At 37.0% G+C, this 21773-nt stretch overlaps 2 protein-coding genes across 12 annotated transcripts in view; both read right to left on the reverse strand.

Moving 5' to 3' along the window:
* RMDN2 (regulator of microtubule dynamics 2) overlaps positions 1 to 21773 on the reverse strand; it is an 86216-nt gene that overhangs the window by 38939 nt on the left and 25504 nt on the right. For 6 of the 11 annotated variants that reach the window (XM_077959708.1, XM_077959710.1, XM_077959709.1 and 3 more), the window contains one exon: positions 8377 to 8531. The exons of 4 other annotated variants lie outside the window; for them this stretch is intronic. In XM_077959708.1, coding sequence (XP_077815834.1) covers positions 8377 to 8531 — 155 coding nt within the window. Of the gene's footprint in view, positions 1 to 8376; positions 8532 to 20046; positions 20182 to 21773 lie in introns of those variants that run through there. One more of the 11 variants, XM_077959715.1, reaches the window with a different exon arrangement.
* On the reverse strand, positions 15060 to 19048 carry LOC144333979 (uncharacterized). The gene is made up of 2 exons (XM_077960224.1): positions 19032 to 19048; positions 15060 to 18090 (listed from the first exon to the last, which is right to left on the reverse strand). Exons 1-2 carry the CDS (start codon positions 19046 to 19048, stop codon positions 17031 to 17033), a joined length of 1077 nt encoding a protein of 358 aa, XP_077816350.1. The 3' UTR covers positions 15060 to 17030.

Here is a 21773-nt window from a genome sequence, read left to right on the forward strand (position 1 = left end):
TTTTAAAAATCTAGTACAAAATACAGATGAATATATTTTAGTCCTTGGGGTAAGACATATGAAATAGACATTATGGATCATCTATTCAGAATTAAGGGTCGAGAAATAAATTCTTAAAATTATAATCAGTTTATTTTGATAAGAGTGCCAAGACAATTTAGTAGAGGAAACAATACTCTTCAACAAATAGTGCTAGAACAAATGGATAAGCAAATGCAAAAAATGAACTCTCACTTCCTATCATATATAAAAATTAACTCAAAATGTATCAAACCTAAGTGTAAGAGCTAGAACTATAAAATGTTTGACAACATTTCATATGTATACGTTTTCGTTCTCATAAGAAAACACAGGAGCAAATATTTGTGATCTTGGATTAGGCAACGGTTTCTTAGACATGACATCACAAGCACACGTGACCAAAAAAATGTGTAAATTGGACTTTAAAATGAAAAACTTAGGTGCTTCAAAAGACACCATTAAAAAAGTGAAAAGATAACCCACAGAATAGAAGAAAATACATTATGAATCATGTATCTGATAAGAGACTTGTATACAAAATATATATAAAACAATTCAACAATAAAAAGACAAATAATTCAATTTAAAGATGGGCAACTCTGCAAATAAATTAAAAACCACCAAATTAAATAATTTAAAAGATGGACCTTTATGGTAAAAAATAATATATAGCTTTTATAAAGGTACAAAGCTATTATCTTTATGTTATTCTTTATAAGAATAAAAACTCAAATGTTGCTATAGCTATTAAATGAATTACATCAGAATTATGTATCTACTCCAACTTGCTATCTCTTGCTCTCATTCTGTCTCTCCCATGCACACACAGAATAGTTTTATTGTGAAATCTGCCATATATCCAAAGAATTAGGCTTATTCAAATTCTTCTAAAGAATTACTAAAGATGGAATGCCCCTCAGGTTTATTTTAGCAAACTAATATAACTCACACAAAAACCAAACATGAATATTACAAAAAATAAAAATTATAGGCCAATCTTACACATAAACATAAATGCAAAAATCCTCAATAAAATATCAATCGAGCAATTGTAACAAACATAAAATTATGTATCACAGCCAAATTGAGATTATACTAGAAATTACAAGCACCGTTTGACATTAGACAATTTCTCCGGCGCAACAGATAAGACCTATCTGATCATTTCAGTCATTACCAAAAAAATTTTTTTTCCAATAAATTCCAACACCACTTCAGGACAAAAGAAATACCAAAACCTTAAACAAGAAATAGAGGGGAGCCAGGTGTGGTATATATATTCCCAGCACTTCAGGAGGCAGGAACATCACTTGAGCCCAGGAGTCCAAAACCAGCCAGGGCAAAATGGCAAAACACTGTCTCTTCAAAAAATAAAAAAATTAGCTGGGTTCAGTGGCCCACACCTGTAGTCCCAACTACTCAGGAGGGCGAGGTGAGAGGATTGCTTGAGCATAGAAAGTCGAAGCTGCAGTAATCTATGATTGTGCCATTGCACTCCAGCCTGGGAGAGCAAGAAACTGTTGAAAAGGGAAAGGGAAAGGAAATGGGAAAGGGAAAGGAAGGAAAGAAAGAGAAAGCAAGGAAGTAAGCAGGAGAGAAAAAAAAAAAAAGAAAGAAAGAAAACATAGGAAGGAAGGGAGGGAGGGAGGAGACTTTCAAACCTGAAAAAGGCTATGAACTAAAAACAGTAATACATTTCACACTTAATTATGAAACATTAGAAGCAGTCTCTTCAAAATCAAGAATAGAAAAAGATGTCCAATATTGCTTTTCTATTCGACATTGTACTGGAGGTCTTCTTGGTACAATATTAAAAGAAAAGCAAAAAATTATAATAATTGGAAAGAAGAAACAATCTTATTTTTTGAAGATTATTCAATAGAGGACCTAACAAAATTTACATATAGGTAATTAGAACTAATTAAGATTTATAATCAATCTTCCAAAATCAATTGTGTTCTTATACTCTATAAAACAAGAAAACAAAATTTTATAAAAATATAGCATTTATAATAGTAGGAAAAATATAAGATACCTATGGAAAAAATTCACAGAAGTTTTAAAATGACTTTTCTGGAGAAAATTACAAAATAATATCTGAGAACATTAAAGAATACCTAAGTAAATGGAAAACAATATATTCTTGGATAGGAAAATTTAATTAAAACAATTTCATAAGGCTCCACATTAATGAATACTTTTAATGCAATTCTAAGAAAAATTCCAATGGAATTTTCTATGGAACAGACCTGACCCTAAAATTAATATGGAAAGGCAAGTGCAAGAAGAGCCAAGACAAGTTTGAAGAAACAATATCAGGACTGCAGTATAAAGGATAAAGCTAAAGAAATTGGGTCACTGTGGTATTGGCATAGCACCAGGCAAACTGGGCAACAAAACAAAAGAGAACATGTAGGCTAGTCTCTTCTCACATTTAAAAAAAAAACCAGCTGTGGGAAAATTGGTTTCCTACTTTGAACGGGGATCTTCTATTTAAAACTGGGTATTTCTCAGAAAATTATGATAAAGTTCTGAAAGAGAATTTTAAAAATAGGACATATCCATGCATCATTGGGAAAATTTGACTGTATTTATTAACTTTGGGTTAGAAATTAGATTTGTGGTACCCACCCCTCCTCCCAAAAGCATTTCATAGATTATCTGATGTCAAACCTAGAATTTTCTAATAGCCTTTCAGCAGGTCTAGAGAAGTTCATCTTAAGATGTCAAATTTGTTTACAAACATTTGTTCTACATATACTTTTCTGGTCCTTTCTTCTGCTCTAAATTTTCATAAAAACCATGCCTATCCCTTCAACTCTGCATGATCAACTGTTTATTTCAATAGCAACAACAGCATCTCTGAAAGCATAGTTGCATTATTTAGGGAGAAAATGACATTATTTACTGTGAAAATAAAAGTATATTTACAGAAGTACATCAGGAATGAGTTACATTGAAAGAGGTCCTCATTTCCCCATGAAAACACCAAGTAAACAATAACAGACTTTCTCTTTTTTTTGAGACAGAGTCTCGCATTGTCACCGAGGCTACAGTGCAGTGGCGTGATCACGGCTCGCTGCTGCCTACGCCTGCGGGTTCAAGCGATTCTTCTGCCTCAGCCTCCTGAGTAGCTGAGATTACAGGTGCCTGCCACTGTGCCCAGCTAATTTTTTGTATTTTTAGTAGAGACCAGGTTTCACCATGTTGGCTAGGCTGGTCTCGAATGCCTGACCTCAAGTGACCTGCCCACCTCGTCCTCCCAAAGTGCTGGGATTACAGGCATAAGCCACTGCCCGGCCTTGAGGCACTGCACCTAGCCTAACAACAGACTTTCTGAAGTATCTTTGTGGGAGACCTAGAAACTATCACATACAACATGTCCTGAAATTTTATGTCATCTAGAGCTTTGGTAAGTATGAGGGGACTTCAAAAAGTTCATGGAAAAAAGGAATTAAAAGATAAAAATATAATACATAAACTTTATTTCTCAGCACATAATTCATTAAGGTCAAGACAATTTTGTAAGTGAAGATATCAGCCATTTAGTCCATCTCTAAAGAACTGAGGGTCCTGGAAATTGAACCATATCAATGTTGTCTTTTGTACATTATTAACTGAAGAAAAATTGGTGCTTTAAAGAAACTTTTTTTTTAAGATTAGGAAACAAAAGTTGAAAAGAGTCAAATCCAATGAGGACTCTAAGGTGCAAGCCTAATGATTTCCCACCGAAAGAAACTCTTGCAAAATTGCCCTTGTTTGATGAGAGGAATGAGCAGGAGTATAGTCATGGTGGAGAATACTCTGATGACGCTTTTCCCAGAATTTTCCTACTAAAGCTTTGACTAACTTTCTCAAAACACTTTCATAATAAGTAGATGTCATCATTCTTTGGTCTTCCAGAAAGTCAACAAGCAAAATACCTTAAGCATCTAAAAATCTGTTGCCATGACATTGCTCTTCACCATTCTGCTTTTGCTTTGACTGGACCACTTTCACCTCTTGGTAGCCATTGCTTTGATTGTACTTTGTCTTCAGGATTGGACTGGGAAGGCCATGTTTCATCTCCTGTTATGATTCCTTAAAGAAATGCTTCAAGATCTTCATCGCACTTGTTAAAATTTCTCTTGAAAGCTCTGTTCTTGTCTGCAGCTGATCTGATGCAACAGTTTTAGCACCCATTCAATGGAAAGTTTGTTTAATTTTTTAGTCAGAATAGTATAAAGAGAACCAATAGAGATGTCTATAGTACTAGCTATTATTTCTGCTGTTAATCATTGGTTTTCTTCAATTAGAGGACACAAACAAAATTAATTTTTTCCTTGCAAATTGATGTGGATGTGCCTCTGTGGGCTACATCACTTCATCCCTTCTTAAAATGAGTTCTCCATTTGGCTTATTTCTTTTGGGCACTGTCCCCATAAACTTTTTGTAAAGCATCAATGATTTCACCATTCTTCCACCCAAGCTTCACCATAAATTTGATGTTTGTTCTTACTTCAATTTTAGTAGAACGCATGTTGCTCTGATAGGGGCTCTTTTCAAACTAATGTTTTATCCTTCTTAGTGTCTCAAACTAGATCCTTTTCAAATATATTATGGTGAGTTAGCATAAGCTTATTTTGGTGCAAAAAACTGTGAAACAAGTGTGTAGCTTTTTCATAATATTCATTTTCCATGGACTTTTTGAAGACCCCTCATATGATAACTGAACTAAAAATTTACTGGAAGGGACCAACAGAAGACTGAAACAGGTAAAAAACAAACAACCAGGCAAACTTTAAGACAAGTCATTTGAAAATATTAGTTCTGAGGAAAAAAAAGAATAAAAAATGAAAAATAAAAGTAAATAGAGCCTAAAGGACTTATGAGGCCTCATGAAGCAGACATATACACATATTGTAGGGGTTCCAGAAGGAGGAGAGAGAGAAAGTGGCAGTAAGCTAATTTGAAGAAACAATGGCCAAAGCCCAAATCTAGGCAACACAATGAAATACAAATGCAAGAACTTTCTTTTCTTTTCTTTTCTTTTTTTTGAGACACAGTCTCGCTCTGTTGCCCAGGCTGGAGCGCAGTGGCATGGTATCGGCTCACTGCAAGCTCTGCCTCCAGAGTTCATGCCATTCTCCTGCCTCAGCCTCCCGAGTAGCTGGGACTACAGGTGCCCGCCACCACGCCCAGCTAATCTTTGTATTTTTAGTAGAGACGGAGTTTCACCATGTAAGCCAGGATGGTCTCGATCTGACCTCCTGATCCACCTGCCTCGGCCTCCAAAAGTGCTGGGATTACAGGAGTAAGCCACTGCACCCGGCCACAAATGCAATAACTTAACAATCTCCAAGTGGGATAAACCCAAAGAGTTCCACACCAAGAACATCATAGTTGAAGTACTAAATGCTAAAGACAAAAAGAATCTCAAAAGCAGCAAAAGAAAAGCAACTCATTACATTTAAGGATTCCTCAATAAAATTATCAGTAGATTTCTCAGCAGAAACCTTGCAGGCCAGAAGGCAGTGGGATGATATATTTAAAGTGCTGAAAGAAAAGAGAAACCTGTCAACTGAGATTTCTATAAACAGCAAAACTGTCCTTTAAAAATGAGGGAGAAATTAAAATATTTCTAAATAAAAGCTGAGGAAGTTCATTATCACTAGAATTTCTCTACAATAAATGCTAAAAGGAGTCCTTCAAGTTGAAACAAAAAGGACCTTAGACAGTAACTTGAACCATACACAAATATAATATTATCTGGTAAAGGTAAAGACATGGGCAAATACAAAAACCAGAATTATTGTAAGATGGTTCATGACTCCACTTTTTATTCTTTTACAGGATCTAAACAGAAAAGCATAAAGTAATTATGAATCTATATTAATGATTATACAACATAAAGATCTAATTTGTAATATCAACAAAATATATGAGTGGTGGAGTTGGAAAGGAGTAGAATTTTTGTATGCAATTAAAGTTAAGTTGGTATGAATTTAAAATATGTTGTTATAACTTTAGGATGCTATGAATAATCCCCATGGCAACCACAAAAAATATTTATAGAATATATGTTAAAAAAAACAAAAAAACTAAACACAAAGAGAGGCAACAAGGGAGAAAAACAAGGGACCAAAAAAATCTATGGCACATACAAAACCATAACAAAATGAAACAATAAGTCCTTTCCTATCTGTAATGACTTCAAATATAAATGGGATTAAATTCCTCAATCAAAAGATATATTGGCAGAATGGATTTTTAAAATTGGGATTTAACTATATGCTGTCTAAAAGAGACTAATTTTTGATGTAAAAACACACATGTTGAATGTGAAAGGACAGAAAAAGATGTTTCATGAAAATAGTAAACAAGAGAGTGGGAGTGGCTATACTATTAGAAAAAACAGACTTTAAGTCAAAAATTGTACAAGAGACAAAGAAAGGCATGACACAATAAAAGAGCCAATTCACCAAGAATATATAACAATAACACTAAATGCACTCAACATCATACTTCCTAAATATGTGAAGCAAACACTGACAGAATTGAAGAAATAGATAGCAACACAATAATAGTAAAAGTAAAATAATAATACCATAGTAATACCATTACTTTAATAATAAAGTAATAGTAAATGAATTCAATGACCCAATTTTAATAAAGGATATAACAACCAGGCAGATGATTAGTAAGGAAATAGAGGACTTAAACATCACTATAGACCTATAAACCTGAAGGACCTAACAACATATATAGACAATGCCACCCAATAATAACAGAATACACATTCTTCTCAAATGCATGTGGAATATTCTCCAAGTAGATAATATATTAGGCCATGAAATAAGTCTTAGTTAATTTACAAATATAGAAATTATACAAAGCATATTTTCTGGATCACAATAAAAATGAAACTAGAAATCAGAAGAAAAACTGGAAAATCCATAAATATGTGAGAATTAAAAAACATACTTTTAAACAACCAATAGACCAAAGATACAATCACAAGGCAAATAAGAAAACATCTTGCGTCAAATGAAAATGAAAACATAACACACCAAAAACTTATGGGATGTAGCAAAAGAGGTGAGAGGAGGAAAATTTATACCTGGAAATGCTTATATTAAAAGAAGGAAGATTTTTGTATAATGGACTCAACCAAAGAAACTCACGTGTATGAAGCCAAATTAATAAATCCAAGGATATAGTAACAGAAGCATCTGGAGAAGCTCAGGCTTAACTGCCAACTATTAACCACAGATCAACGGTTTTAAAAATGTTTCATGGAGCCCTAGATTTGAAAAAAGATGCTTCCACGGTTCCAAGCAAGATGGCTGAATAGGAACACCTCCAGTCTGCAGCTCCCAGAGAGACCAACACAGAAGGCAGGTGATTTCTGCATTTCCACCTGAGGTAACCAGTTCATCTCATTGGGACTGGTTAGACAGTGGGTGCAGCCCACAGACGGTGAGCTGAAGAGAGTGGGGCGTTGCCTCACCCGGGCAGCACAAGGAGTTGGGGAACTCCCTCCCCCAGCCAAGGGAAGCCATGAGGGACTGTGCCATGAGCAACGGTGCTATCCAGTCCAGATGCTATGCTTTTCCTATGGTTTTTGCAACCCGCAGACCAGGAGATTCCCTCGGGTGCTTACACCACCAGGGCCCTGGGTTTCAAGCACAAAACTGGGCAGCCATTTGAGCAGACACTGAGGTAGCTGCAGAAGTTTTTTTTTTTTTCATACCCCAGTCGTACCTGGGGTGTGAACCCCAGAAAGACATAACTGTTCACTCCCCTGGGAAGGGGGCCAAAGCCAGGGAGTCAGGTGTTCTTGCTCAGGGGATCCCACCCCCATGGAGCCCAGCAAGCTAAGATCCACTGGCTAGAAATACCCACTGCCAGCACAGCAGTCTGAAGTCTACCTGGGACATTTGAGCTTGGTGGGGGAGGGGCATCTGCCACTACTGAGGCTTGAGCCCCAGTTTTCCCCAGACAGTGTAAACAAAGCCACCAAGAAGTTCGGACTGGGCGGAGCCCAGGGCAGTGCAGCAAAGCCACTGTAGTCAGACTGCCTCTCTAGATTCCTTCCCTCTGGGTGGGAAATCTCTGAAAGAAAGGTAGCAGCCCCAGTCAGGGGCTTATAGATAAAACTCCTATCACCTTGGGACAGAGCACCTGGGGAAAGTGGGGGCTGTGGGCACAGCTTCAGCAGACTTAAACATTCTTGCCGGCTGGCTCTGAAGACAGCAGCAGATCTCCCACCACAGCACTCGAGCTCTGCTAAGGGAGAGATTGCCTCCTCAAGTAAGTCCCTGACCCTGGTGCCTCCTAACGAGGAGATATCTCCCAGCAGAGATTGACAGATACCTCATACAGGAGAGCTCGTCAGCATCTGGCAGGTGCCTCTCTGGGACAAAGCTTCCAGAGGAAGGAGCAGGCAGCAATCTTTGCTGTTCTGCAGCCTCTGCTGGTGATATCCCAGCAAAGTGTCTGGAGTGGACCTCCAGCAAACTCCAGCAGATCTGCAGAAGAGGGAGCTGACTGTTAGAAGGAAAACTAACAAACAGAAAGCAAAAACATCAAAATCAGCAAAAAAGACACCCATGCAAAACCCATCCTAAGGCCCTCATCATCAAAGATCAAAGGTAGATAAATCTACGAAGATGAGGAAGAACCAGTGCAAAAATGCTGAAAATTCCAAAATCCGGAATGCCTCTTCTCCTCCAAAGGATCACAACTCCTTGCCAGCAAGGGAACAAAGCTGGATGGAGAATGACTTTGACGAATTGACAAAAGTAGGCTTCAGAAGGTGGGTAATAACAAACTTCTCCGAGCTAAAGGAGCATGTCCTAACCCAATGCAAGGAAGCTAAGAACCTTGATAAAAGATTAGAGGAATTGCTAACTAGAATAACCAGTTTAGGGAAGAACATAAATGACCTGATGGAGTTGAAAAACACAGCACAAAAACTTCATGAAGCATACACAAGTATAATAACCAAATCAATCAAGCAGAAGAAAGGACATCAGATATTGCAAATTAACTTAATGAAATAAAGCATAAAGACAAGATTAGAGAAAAAAGAATGCAAAGGAACAAACAAATCTTCCAAGAAACATGGGACTATGTGAAAAGACAAAACCTATGTTTCATTGGTGTACCTGAAAGTGATGGGGAGAATGGAACCAAGTTGGAAAACATTCTTCAGGATATTATCCAGAACTCCCCCAACATAGCAAGACAGGCCAACACTAAAATTTGGAAAATACAGAGAACACCACAAAGATACTCCTTGAGAAGAGCAACCCCAAGAAACATAATCATTTGATTCACCAAGCTTGAAACAAACAAAAAATGTTAAAGGCAGCCAGAGAGAAAGGTCAGGTTACCAACAAAGGGAAGCCCATCAGACTAACAGGAGATCTCTCTGCAGAAACTCTACAAGCAAGAAGAGAGTGGCGGCTAATATTCAACATTCTTAAAAAAACAATTTTCAACCCAGAATTTCATATTGAGCCAAACTAAGCTTCATAAGTGAAGGAGAAATAAAATCCTTCACAGACAAGCAAATGATGAGGGATTTGGTAACCATCAGGCCTGCCTTACAAGAGTTCCTGAAGGAAGCACTAAATATGGAAAGGAAAAACCAGTACCAGCCACTGCAAAAACATACCAAAATACACAGACCAACGACACAATGAAGAAACTGCATCAACTAATGTGCAAAATAACCAGCTGGAATCATGATGACAGGATCAAATTCACACATAACAATATTAACCTTAAATGTAAATGGGCTAAGTGCCCCAATTAAAAGACACATATTAACCTTAAATGTAAATGGACTAAATTCCCCAATTAAAAGACACATATTAACTTTAAATATAAATGGACTAAATTCCCTAATTAAAAGACACAGACTGGCAAATTGGATAAAGAATCAAGACCCATTGGTGTGCAGTATTCAGGAGACCCATATCATGTGCAAAGATACGCATAGGCTCAAAATAATGGGATGGAGGAATATTTATCAAGCAAATGTAAAGAAAAAAAAACAAAGAAAGAAAGAAGCAGGGGTTGCAATCCTAGTCTCTGATAAAACAGACTTTAAACCAACAAAATAAAAAAATCAAGGTCATTACATAACGGTAAGGGGATTAGTGCAACAAGAAGAGCTAACTATTCTAAATATATATGCACCCAGGACAGGAGCACCCAGATTCATAAAGCAAGTTCTTAGAGAACTACAAAGAGACTTACATTCCCATACATTAACAGTGGGAGACTTTAAAACCCCACTGTCAATATTAGACAGATCAATGAGACAGAAAATTAACAAGGATATTCAGGACTTTAATTCAGCTCTGGATCAAGAGGACCTAATAGACATCTACAGAAATCTCCACCCCAAATCAACAGAATATACATTCTTCTCAGCACCACATAGCATTTATTCAAATACTGACCATATAATTGGAAGTAAAACACTAATCAGCAAATGTAAAAGAACAGAAATCACAACAAACAGTATCTCAAACCACAGTGCAATCAAATTAGAACTCAAGATTAAGAAATTCACTCAAAACTGCACAACTACATGGAAATGGAAAAACGTGCTCCTGAATGACTACTGGGTAAATAACAAAATTAAGGCAGAAATAAATAACTTCTTTGAAATCAATAAGAACAAAGATAAAACATACCAGAATCTCTGGGACACAGCTAAAGCAGTGATTAGAGGGAAATTTATAGCACTAACGGCCCACAAGAGAAAGTGGGAAATATCTAAAATTGATACCTTAACATCACAAATAAAAGAACTAGAGCAGCAATAGCAAGTAAATTCAAAACCTAGCACAAGATGAGAAATATCTAAGATCAGAGCAGAAATGAAGGAGATACAGACACGAAAAACCCTTCAAAAAACATCAATGAATCCAGGAGTTGGTTTTCTGAGAAGATCAACAAAATAGACTGCTAGCAAGACTAACAAAGAAGAAAAGAGAGAAGAATCAAATAGACACAATAAAACATGATAAAAGGGATATTACCACTGATCCCACAGAAATACAAACTACCATCAGAGAATATTATAAACACCTCTATGCAAATAAACTAGAAAATCTACAAGAAATGGATAAATTCCTGGACACACACACCCTCCCAAGACTAAACCAGGAAGAAGTCAAATCCCTGAATAGACCAATAACAAGTTCTGAAATTGAGGCAGTAATTAATAGCCTACCAACCATAAAAAGCCCGGGTCCAGACGGATTCACAGCCGAATTCTACCAGAGATACAAAGAGGAGCTGGTACCATTCCTTCTGAAACTATTCCAAACAATAGAAAAAGAGGGACTCCTCCCTAACTCATTTTATGAGGCCAGCATCATCCTGATACCAAAACCTGGCAGAGACACAACAAAAAAAGAAAATTTCAGTCCCAATATCCCTGAGGAAGATCGATGCAAAAATCCTCAATAAAATACTGGCAAACCGAATCCAGCAACACATCAAATAGCTATCCACCACAATCAAGTCAGCTTCATCCCAAGGATGCGAGGCTGGTTCAACATATGAAAACCAATAAACGTAATCCATCACATAAACAGAACCTATGACAAATGAGAACCTATGAGATAATCTATTGATTATCTCAATAGATGCAGAAAAGGCTTTTGACAAAATTAAACACGACTTCATGCTAAAAACATTCAATAAACTAGGAATTGATGGAACATATCTGAAAATAATATACTGAATAGGCAGAAGCTGGAAGCATTCCCTTTGAAACCCAGCACAAGACAAGGATACCCTCTCTTAACCCAGCACAAGACAAGGATGCCCTCTCTTACCACTGCCATTCAACACAGTATTGGAAGTTCCGGTCAGGGCAATCAGGCAAGATAAATAAATAAAGGGTATTTAGATACAAAGAGAGGAAGTCAAATTGTCTCTGTTTGCAGATATCATAACTGTATATATAGAAAACCCTATCATCTCAGCTCCAAAACTCCTTAAGCTGATAAGCAACTTCAGCAAAGTCTCAGGATAAAAAATCACACGCATTCCTACAAACCAAAAATCACACGCATTCCTATAAACCAATAATAGAGAGCCAAATCATAAGTGAACTCCCATTCACATTTGCTACAAAGAGAATAAAAGGCCTAGGAATACAACTTAGAGGGGATGTGACGGACTTTTTCAAGAAGAGCTACAAACCACTTCTCAAGGAAATAAGAGAGTACACAAACAAATGGAAAAATATTCCATGCTCATGGATAGGAAGAATCAATATTGTGAAAATGGCCATACTTCTCAAAATAATTTATAGATTCAATGCTATTCCCATCAAGCTACCATTGACTTTCTTCACAGAATTAGAAAAAACTACTTTAAATTTCATATGGAACCAAAAAAGAGCCCATATAGTCAAGACAATCCTAAACAAAAAGAACAAAGCTGGAGGCATCACACTACCTGACTTCAAACTATACTACAAGGCTACAGTAACCAAAACAGCATGGTACTGGTACCAAAACAGATATATAGACCAATGGAATAGAACAGAGGCCTCAGAAATAACACCACACACCTACAACCATCTGATCTTTGACAAACCTGACAAAAACAAGCAATGGGGAAAGGATTCCCTTTTTAATAAATGGTGTTGGGAAAACTGGCTAGCCATCCATATGCAGAAAACTGAAAATGGACCCCTTCCTTACATCTTATACAAAAATCAACTCAAGAAGGATCAAAGACTTAAATGTAAGACCTAAAGCCATAAAAACCCTAGAAGGAAACCTAGGCAATACCATTCAGCACATAGGCATGGGCAAAGACTTCATGACTAAAACACCAAAAGCAATTGCAACAAAAGCCAAGATAGACAAACTGGATCTAATTAAACTAAAGAACTTCTGCACATTAAAAGAAACTATCATCAGAGTGAACAGGCAACCTACAGAGTGGGAGAAAATTTCTGCAATCTATCCATCTGACAAAGGGCTAATATCAAGAATCTACAAGGAACTTAAATTTACAAGAAAAAAACAAACAACCCTATCAAAAAGTGGGTGAAGAATATGAACAGACACTTCTTAAAAGAAGACATTTATGCGGCCAACAGACATATGAAAAAAAGCTCATCATCACTGGTCGTTAGAGAAATGCAAATCAAAACCACAATGAGATACCATCTCATGCCAGTTAGAATGGTGATAATTAAAATGTCAGGAAACAACAGATGCTGGAGAGGATGTGGAGAAATAGGAACACTTTTACACTGTTGGTGGGAGTGTAAATTAGTTTAACCCTTGTGGAAGACAGTGTGGCAATTTCTCAAGGATCTAGAAACAGAAATATCATTTGACCCAGCAATCCCATTAATGGGTATATACCCAAAGGATTATAAAGCATTCTACTATACAGATATATGCATAGGTAGATATGTGCCATGGTGGTTTGCTGCACCCATCAACCCGTCATCTATGTTAGGTATTTGCAGGGACATGGGTGAAGCTGGAAACCATCATTCTCAGCAAACTAACACAGGAACAGAAAATCAAACACTGCATGTTCTCACTCGTAAGTGAGAGTTGAACAATGAGAACACATGGACACAGGGAGGGGAACATCACACACTGGGGGCTGTCAGGGGGTGGGGAACAAGGGGAGGGTTACCATTAGGACAAATACCTCCATCAGATCTCGTAAGACTTATTATCATGAGAATTGCACACAAAAGATTGCCCCCCATGATTTAATTACCTCCCCCTGGGTACCTCCCACAACATGTGGGAATTCTGGACATACAATTCAAGTTGAGATTTGGGTGGGGACACAGTCAAACCATATCAATACAACATAAACAAAATGAAGGGAAAAACAACCCATGATCATCTCCATTGATGCAGAAGAAGCATTTGACAAAATTTATCACCTTTTTATGATAAAAGCACTCAACAAACTAGGAATAAAAATTAACTGCTTCAATATATTAAAGGCCATATGTGAAAAGTCCACAGCTGACATCATAGTCAATGGTGAAAAGCTGAAAGCTTTCTTATTAAGATTAGAAACAAGACAAGGGTGTTCTTTATCACTTCTAGTCAACATAGTACTAAAAGTCCTAGCCAGTGCAACTAGGCAAGATGATGAAATAAAAGGCATCCAAATTAGAGAGAAACAAAGTTATCCTCTAATCACAGACAACACAATCTTATAGGTAGAAAAACCCTAAATATTTCACACACATACACAAAATAAGAATTAATAAAATTCAGCAAAGTTGCAGGATAGAAAATCAACACACAAAAATCAGGTGTTTTTCTATGTGTTAACAATGAGCTACCTGGAAAGAATTATAAAAATACTTTCACTTATAATTGCATCAAAAGTATAAAATACTTAGAAATAAACTTAACTGAGATGCAAAACCTGTACACTGAAAACTACAAAACACTGCTGAAAGAATTTAAATAAGATACAAATAGAAAGACATCCCATGTTTGTGGATTTGAAAGTTTATAATGTTAAGATGTCAATCCTACCCAAAATGATCTACAGATGCAATGCAATCCCTCTGAAAATCCCAATATTTTTTGTAGAAATAGAAACATCTATCCTGAAATTCATTTGGAATTCCAAGACACCCCAAATGGCCAAAATAATCTTGAAAAATAAAAACAAAGTTGGAGGTCTCACACCTCCTGATTTTCAAACTTACTACAAAGCTACAGTAACCAAACAGTGTGGTACAGTGTGGTGTAAAGACAGATGTATAGGCTAGTGAAAGAAAATGGAAAGCCCAGAAGTCAACCACACATATATGATCACATGACTTTTGACAAAGGTTCCAAGACCATTCAATGGAGAAAGGGTAATCTCTTCAACAAACGGTGTTGAGAAAACTGGATATTCACAAATAAAAGAATGAAGTAAGATCATTACTTAATATCACACACAAAAATTAACTCAAAATGCATCAAAGACCTAAATGTAAAACCTAAAGCTATAAAACTCTTAAAACATAACGCAACAGTGGATTTGGCAATGATTTATTGATTATGGCACTAAAAGCATAGTCAATAAAAGAAAAAATTGATAAATTAGACTACCTCAAAATCTAAAACTTCTATGAATCAAAGGACATAATCAACAAAAAGGCAACCCACACATCGGGAGAAAATATTTGCAAATTATATCTTTTTTAAAGTGTTAATATCCAAAATATATAAAGAACTCCTACAAATCAACAACAAAATAAAACCTGATTAAAAAAAAAATGGTCAAGAGACTTGAATTGGCATTTCTCCAAAGAATATATACAAATAGGCAGCAGTCACACAAAAAGATGTTCAATGTCACTAATCATTAGGGATATTCAAATAAAAACTCACAATGAGATGCCACCTCATACCCATTAGGATGGCTACTATAACAAAACAAAACAAAATAATAAGTGTTGGCAAGGTAGTAGAGAAACTGGAATCCTTCTACATTCTTGGTGCAAATGTAAAATGGTGCAGCCACTATGGAAAACAATATGGTAGTTCCTCAAAAAATTAAAATATAATTACCATATGATCCAATAATTCCACTTCTGGATATATACTCAAAAGAATCGAAAGCAAGGTTTCGAACAGATAGTTGCATGCACATGTTCATAGACAGTGCATTATTCACAATAGTTAAACATGGAAGCGCCCCAAATTGTCCACTGATGGATAAAGGATATGCAATTTGTGATATATATATATAGTGGAATATTATTCAGCCTTAAAAAGGAAGGACATTCTGACATATGCTAAAACACGGATGAACCTTGAGGACATTATACACTATGCTAAGCGAAATAAGCTGGTCACAAAATACCATATGATTCCCCTTATATGAGGTATTTGGAGTAGCCAAAATCATATATATAAAGTAGAGTGGTGGTTGACAAGGGCTAGGGAGAGAGCGGAGTAGAGAGTTCTTATCTAATGGGTGGAGAGTTTCAGTTTTGCAAGATGAAAAGAGTTGTGGAAACGGATGGTGGTGATGGCTGTACAACAATGTGAATGTACTTAATGTCACTGAAACACACATTTTAAAATGGTTAAGATGGTAAATTTTGTATTTATCACAATTTTTAAAAATTAAAATCAAAAGACCATTTTTTAAGACACATGCTAAGAAGAAGAGAAAACCACAAAAGTAAAAATAACATCTTAGCCCCATGATACAAATTTGGGGGATATTTTATTAGGATAATTAGAAATAATGCAAATTCCTTTCCTCTATAAAATCTGAACTTAAATGTTTTCAATTGCTTACACACATTTTCATTCATTAGCTACTTTGATAAATGCTTTATAATAGTCTTTGTTCAATACGACGGTAAAAAAATGAAAAACATTCATTTTTAAAAATAAAATTTTGGAAGACTAATATACATACTTTTTCCTGATTTCAGAATTCCTTGAATGCCCAGATTTGCACAGACATGAATGTGTATTAAAATTACTTAGTTAAAATATCTGGTTACGAAATAATCTACATATTCTGCTAAACCTTTTTAACTTCTAATTTGATTCTTGTGTTAATAAAAACATCATCTGTCAGTGGAACATCGGGCACGAGAAATATAGCTAGCAAGTCTGATATATATGAAAATGTGTGTACTGATGAATATAACTCTAGAGATTATGTAAGAATACTGTTTCTAACGATTAGAGTATGATAAAAGGGGATACTAAACTCTCAAAGAATGTATTACTTTTAGAAGGTCCATACACCAAGGCTTGATGTTATTTTTAGACCACAAAAGTATTACAACAGTCACTCAGAAATCTGAGATTAGCCCATCTTTAAGCAGTAAATCTGAAAAAAACTTGAAACAAAATCATCTTTGACTTCCATACTCCAATAACATCAATAAACTAACTTTCAAAAGTACAGCAATTAAATTTATACTGCAATGTAGGAATCTTTTTCAGAAAATGCAGTGAAGCTTGGTGAGGAAAGGGCAGTTATGAGAAATGAATTCTACAGACTATGAAAGTGACTGGTGGGAAAACTATTTGAGGTGCCCTTCTAAGACAGGGTAAAGTCTGAGGTGACCTTATTTTAGGAATTTCAATAGGCGAAGATCTGTCTTCATCTTGAAACAAGACAGCAAAGTCTTCATCTTCAGATGGGCCTGAAGTTACTTCGTTTTGAAATGGGATAAAGCAACCAGAATTTTTATAAGATGAAGAAAATCCAGCTTTATGGAGGAATGGGAAAGTTCCACTTTGAGAGGGATGCTGTTGAATCGTGATTGCAGAACGATCTGTGCTGTAACTTTCAGTACCAGGATGAAGGAAATCTTTTAAATCTTTACATAATTGGCCCCTTTGTTGAATATCAGTGGCAATTCCATTTTGTTGATCGGGAGAGGAAACATCATTTGCAAGAGAAAAGAAGGATGATGTGCTTTGTTGATAGGAGGCTGTATCAATAGTGTTCCCAAAGGCTGGAGAAGTAGTGTTTGTTTCAAAATTCTTAAAATTTTTAGTGTTATATTCAGGAGCAGAGATGGTTATATGTTTTTTAGCATCGGTATTATTTGAGGTTTTAGAAAAGATTTCGATTTCTTTTAGATTAAACACATTCTGGCCACTTGCTTGAGGATCAAAAAAATTGGCACTCTTGTAATAGGAAACTATACTTAGTTTACCGGATGAGAAACGTCTCCTGCAGGACATAAAGCTACCAAAATGGTCTGAGGAAGATTTTAAATCAGTGAAGCTTGTGTCTTCTTCAGAATCAAAGTTAGCTGTACTTTGTTGACGGTATGAGGAAGCATTTCTGTTTTGAAATCCAACAAATAGAGAACATCTTCTTTCAGAGAAAGATGGACTTGATAGAGATAATAACCTTCTACTTGCTTTGGCTGAATTGACTTTACGTGTTATAGGGGAATAAGACGTTTTATGACCAAGAGATATATTTGGTTGTGAAATAGAAGAGGCTCCACGATGCTGGGCGTCTGTAGTAACTTGATCTTCTGGAGAACATCGCTGGAAGCTCTGGTCCTCTTTACAGCAGCTAGAGTGAGAAAAGGGTCAAATGAGGAAAAAAAAATAGGGAGCAGAGTGGAGACCTGCCAAGCCTCCTGAAGGATAATATCCACATTTTGGTGTCTACCAGCTGGTACTGTTTCCATACCAAGACAGAAACAGCAGGGAATAAGAATAGGGGAGCTAAAGTTAATGGTCACACAGATGTACTCAAAAGAATACACGAGTCTAAAAGCTTATTTCTGCCTACATAGTACCTACCCACTCTATTAAACCTTGGGAAGAGAAGTTGATAAAATCAGGGAAGCAGGCAGAAAGATCAGGGGAAGCATATGCCAGGATACCAGAACAAAAAGATTCCCAAAGGAAAAGACAGAACTGGTTTTAAAAATAATAAACCAGGCCGGGCTCAGTGGCTCAGGGCTCTAATCCTAGCACTTTGGGAGGCTGAGGCGGGTGGATCACAAGGTCAGGAGATCGAGACCATCCTGGCTAACACAGTGAAACACCGTCTCTACTAAAAATATTAAAAAATTGGCCGGGCGTGGTGGTGGGCGCCTGTAGTCCCAGCTACTCGGGAGGCTGAGGCGGGAGAATGGCGTCAACCCAGAAGTCGGAGGTTGCAGTGAGCCGAGATCGCACCACTGCACTCCAGCCTGGGTGACAAGTGAGACTCCTTCTCAAAAAAAAAAAATAAATAATAATAAACCACAATATCTGTTTGAGACTACTAAACTACCGTATTTAAAGGAGTTAAGGAGAATAAACTTATATTCTGTTGACCAATTGTATTTTAAAATATTAACCATGGATGAAGCAGAATCTCTCTGGGGATAATGATTCAAGTAAATATCCGGACAGTCCAGGATATCCAGTTATTATGGGAAACTAAAGGAAGCACTAAAGGTTGGTTTATGAATATTTTCAATGTTCCTTTAGCATATGTTGAAGTTTTTTTCTAAGGCTTACCTTAAGCATTTTCCCATTTTGAATTTAATCCAAAGTAAGTCTCTCCCCTCCCTTCTAGGCCATCATCTTTAAGCCATAAAATGCCCTGTGTAGGTGGAACAGGTCAGAAGACTGAATACTCAAGCTGCATATGGAGTTAACATGGTAACAACACAGAATGTGATGACAGCTGACTCTAGAATCTCATTACATCAGTTTATATTAGAACTGTTCTGTAGCTCAGCTTTCTCAAGAAGTTGGAATTCACATGGCTGTGGAATGTGTTTCTACCTTCACTGTTCAAGGAGTTATCCAACAAATCCAGGGGTGGGAAAACAGCTGGATGAGGACAATAACATATATGACACCTGCACAATCCTTTACCTTGGACCATCTCTCTCACCAGCTGCCTTCTACATCCCTGTCCTACTAACTCCTTCTTCTTTCACTTGAACATTCTTTACCCCAGATTTTTGCATCCTTCAGTGATACGGAAAAGCAACTGTTAGAGACTTTGGCCTAAAGATACATTGAGAAGGGAAAAAAAAGTTTAATAAGTAGCACATGTCTTTGCCCCCACAAATGAAACAAGCCTCATCCACCTTAGCAGTAAAGTATGCCATCTGACTGCTTGGGCCATTTGTACAGATTACGGGGATATGCTGTGCCACTATTACTCCTCAGAACAACTGATACTCACCTAAAGGCAAGGTTAACAGAGTTATTAGAAAAGAAACACTATCCTTTCTTATCCAAACCAATTTGGGTTACTGTCCCCATAACAGGTATATGTGTATTTGTATAACTACCTATGACATGAAACACCCCCTCAAATACTTTCATTTACTGTGCAATCTCCTAATCCTAAATACTACTACTGCCTCTAGCCTTTGCTCCCTTCCTAACACCCTACTCAGAAAACCCTTGAACAAATTCCTTTTAAGAGACCCAAAGCTCTCTCTAATGTTCAACATACGATGATCGGATTTGTAATTTGATTTTAGTTTACATACAAACTAATAAATTAATCTCTTACTGTTTCATGGATGCCGGCAGAAGACATGAGATTCCTGGGTTAGAGACAGAAGACTTACGTTACTTACAGCACAGCAAAGCAGCATGATCACCAGGACATTTATATTGGTTTTCCTGGGTCCCACATTGCCACAGGGGCAATGCAGAGGGCCCAAGGACACTTGCATTCACAGTGGATTGTGTTACAGGAAAGAAGGCTGAGCTTAAATGATCTACCACTTCTACAGTAAGTAGTAAGCAAACCTGCTAAACCTGCTCTTGGTCCTGAAGGGAAACAGTAACTCATTCTTCAGGGTTGCTCACCACAACCCTGAAAAATGGCCCACATAAAGAATGACCAGGGCCTTACATGTGTGGCTCATGTAGCAAGATGTCTGGGAGCACCAGAAGCCCAAGGAGGACTGTCTGTCTCTGTAGCAATCTATTAAATTTTCCCTCGCTTGTGAGATTACTGTCTTTTGTTCCTAAGCCACACTAAGGTCTGATTGCCATTTTCCAAAAGGATCTCTTCTGCACATTGCAAGAACAGAATATGTAATGCTTATAAAGTTTCTATAAGAAATTTTTCTTTGAAAAATTGGGCCAGCTTGTTGTTTAACACTCCCACCAATGGCCTCTAAAATAAGCATCTGCTCACTGAGCTACCCCAAAGGAAATAATTATTTGTAACTAAATCTCAACATTGTTAATCACTGCTGCTCAGTGGAGGTAATAAAGAGGTCAGATCACTCCCCCGACCCTATTCAAGCAAATCTATGATTATCCAGACACAAAAAAAAGGTGTTTGGGTGTGGTGCATTTGGAGGATGAGGAAGAAGATCTAGATCTGCTCAGACATCAGAAAAGAAATATCATACCAGTACAGGTAATATCTAGAAGCTGTTTAATATTGTTCTACATGAAGAACTTACCTAACCCTCTAAATGTCTGCAAATTGCCTCCTTTTGGCTTATTTTTAAGAGAACCAAAATTAGACTTAGCCCAAAAGCAAATAGTAACCCCTTATAATGACAAGCATCTGAAACATGTTCATCCTTCAATTCATTCCCAATTCTCTTTATTATCAATTCCATGACCCCAGGTACCTTCTGCTTTTATCATGCCCTATGGCCACCCAACCCTCCTCCTTTTCTACAACAGCCACTCTATTCTCACCAAGGTCAATATTCCATCATTATACTCACTATGCCCAATGAACCTTTTGTTTATCTCTAACCACAATTACCACTCATTAAAATGAAAAGTTCATCATGATTGCTCAGGTGGATATTAGAAAATCTTTTAGAATAAAGCTTCTCAAATGTTAGGGTGTGTAAGAGTCATCCACAGAGCTTGTTAAAATGCAGATTCCTGAGCACTGCTCCCAGACATTCTGATTCGCTAGGTCGGAGGTATGTCCTGAGAATGTGCATTTCCCACACTCCCACAGGCAAGATGGGATGCTGATGTTGCTGGTCCACAGACCACAGTTTGAGTAGCTCTGTTCCAGAACATATGGGTCACTGACGACCCCCAGAGTCAAGGCAGAAGCATCTTTGGAGGTACCTCATAGCAGCTGCCTATCTAAGCTGGAGTCTAGAAAAGACAGTGAACAATATCAGGGCTGAATGTCCCCCTCCTGGAACCTAGATGACAAGTCTCTTCAGAGAATCTATATTACACATGGGGAGAAGTTGGAGGCACAAGGGAAAAGCCCTGACTGGGACTGAAACCTTAACACAAAGAACA

Source organism: Macaca mulatta, chromosome 13 (genome assembly GCF_049350105.2).
Source record: "Macaca mulatta isolate MMU2019108-1 chromosome 13, T2T-MMU8v2.0, whole genome shotgun sequence".
Classification (NCBI taxonomy): Eukaryota; Metazoa; Chordata; class Mammalia; order Primates; family Cercopithecidae; genus Macaca; species Macaca mulatta.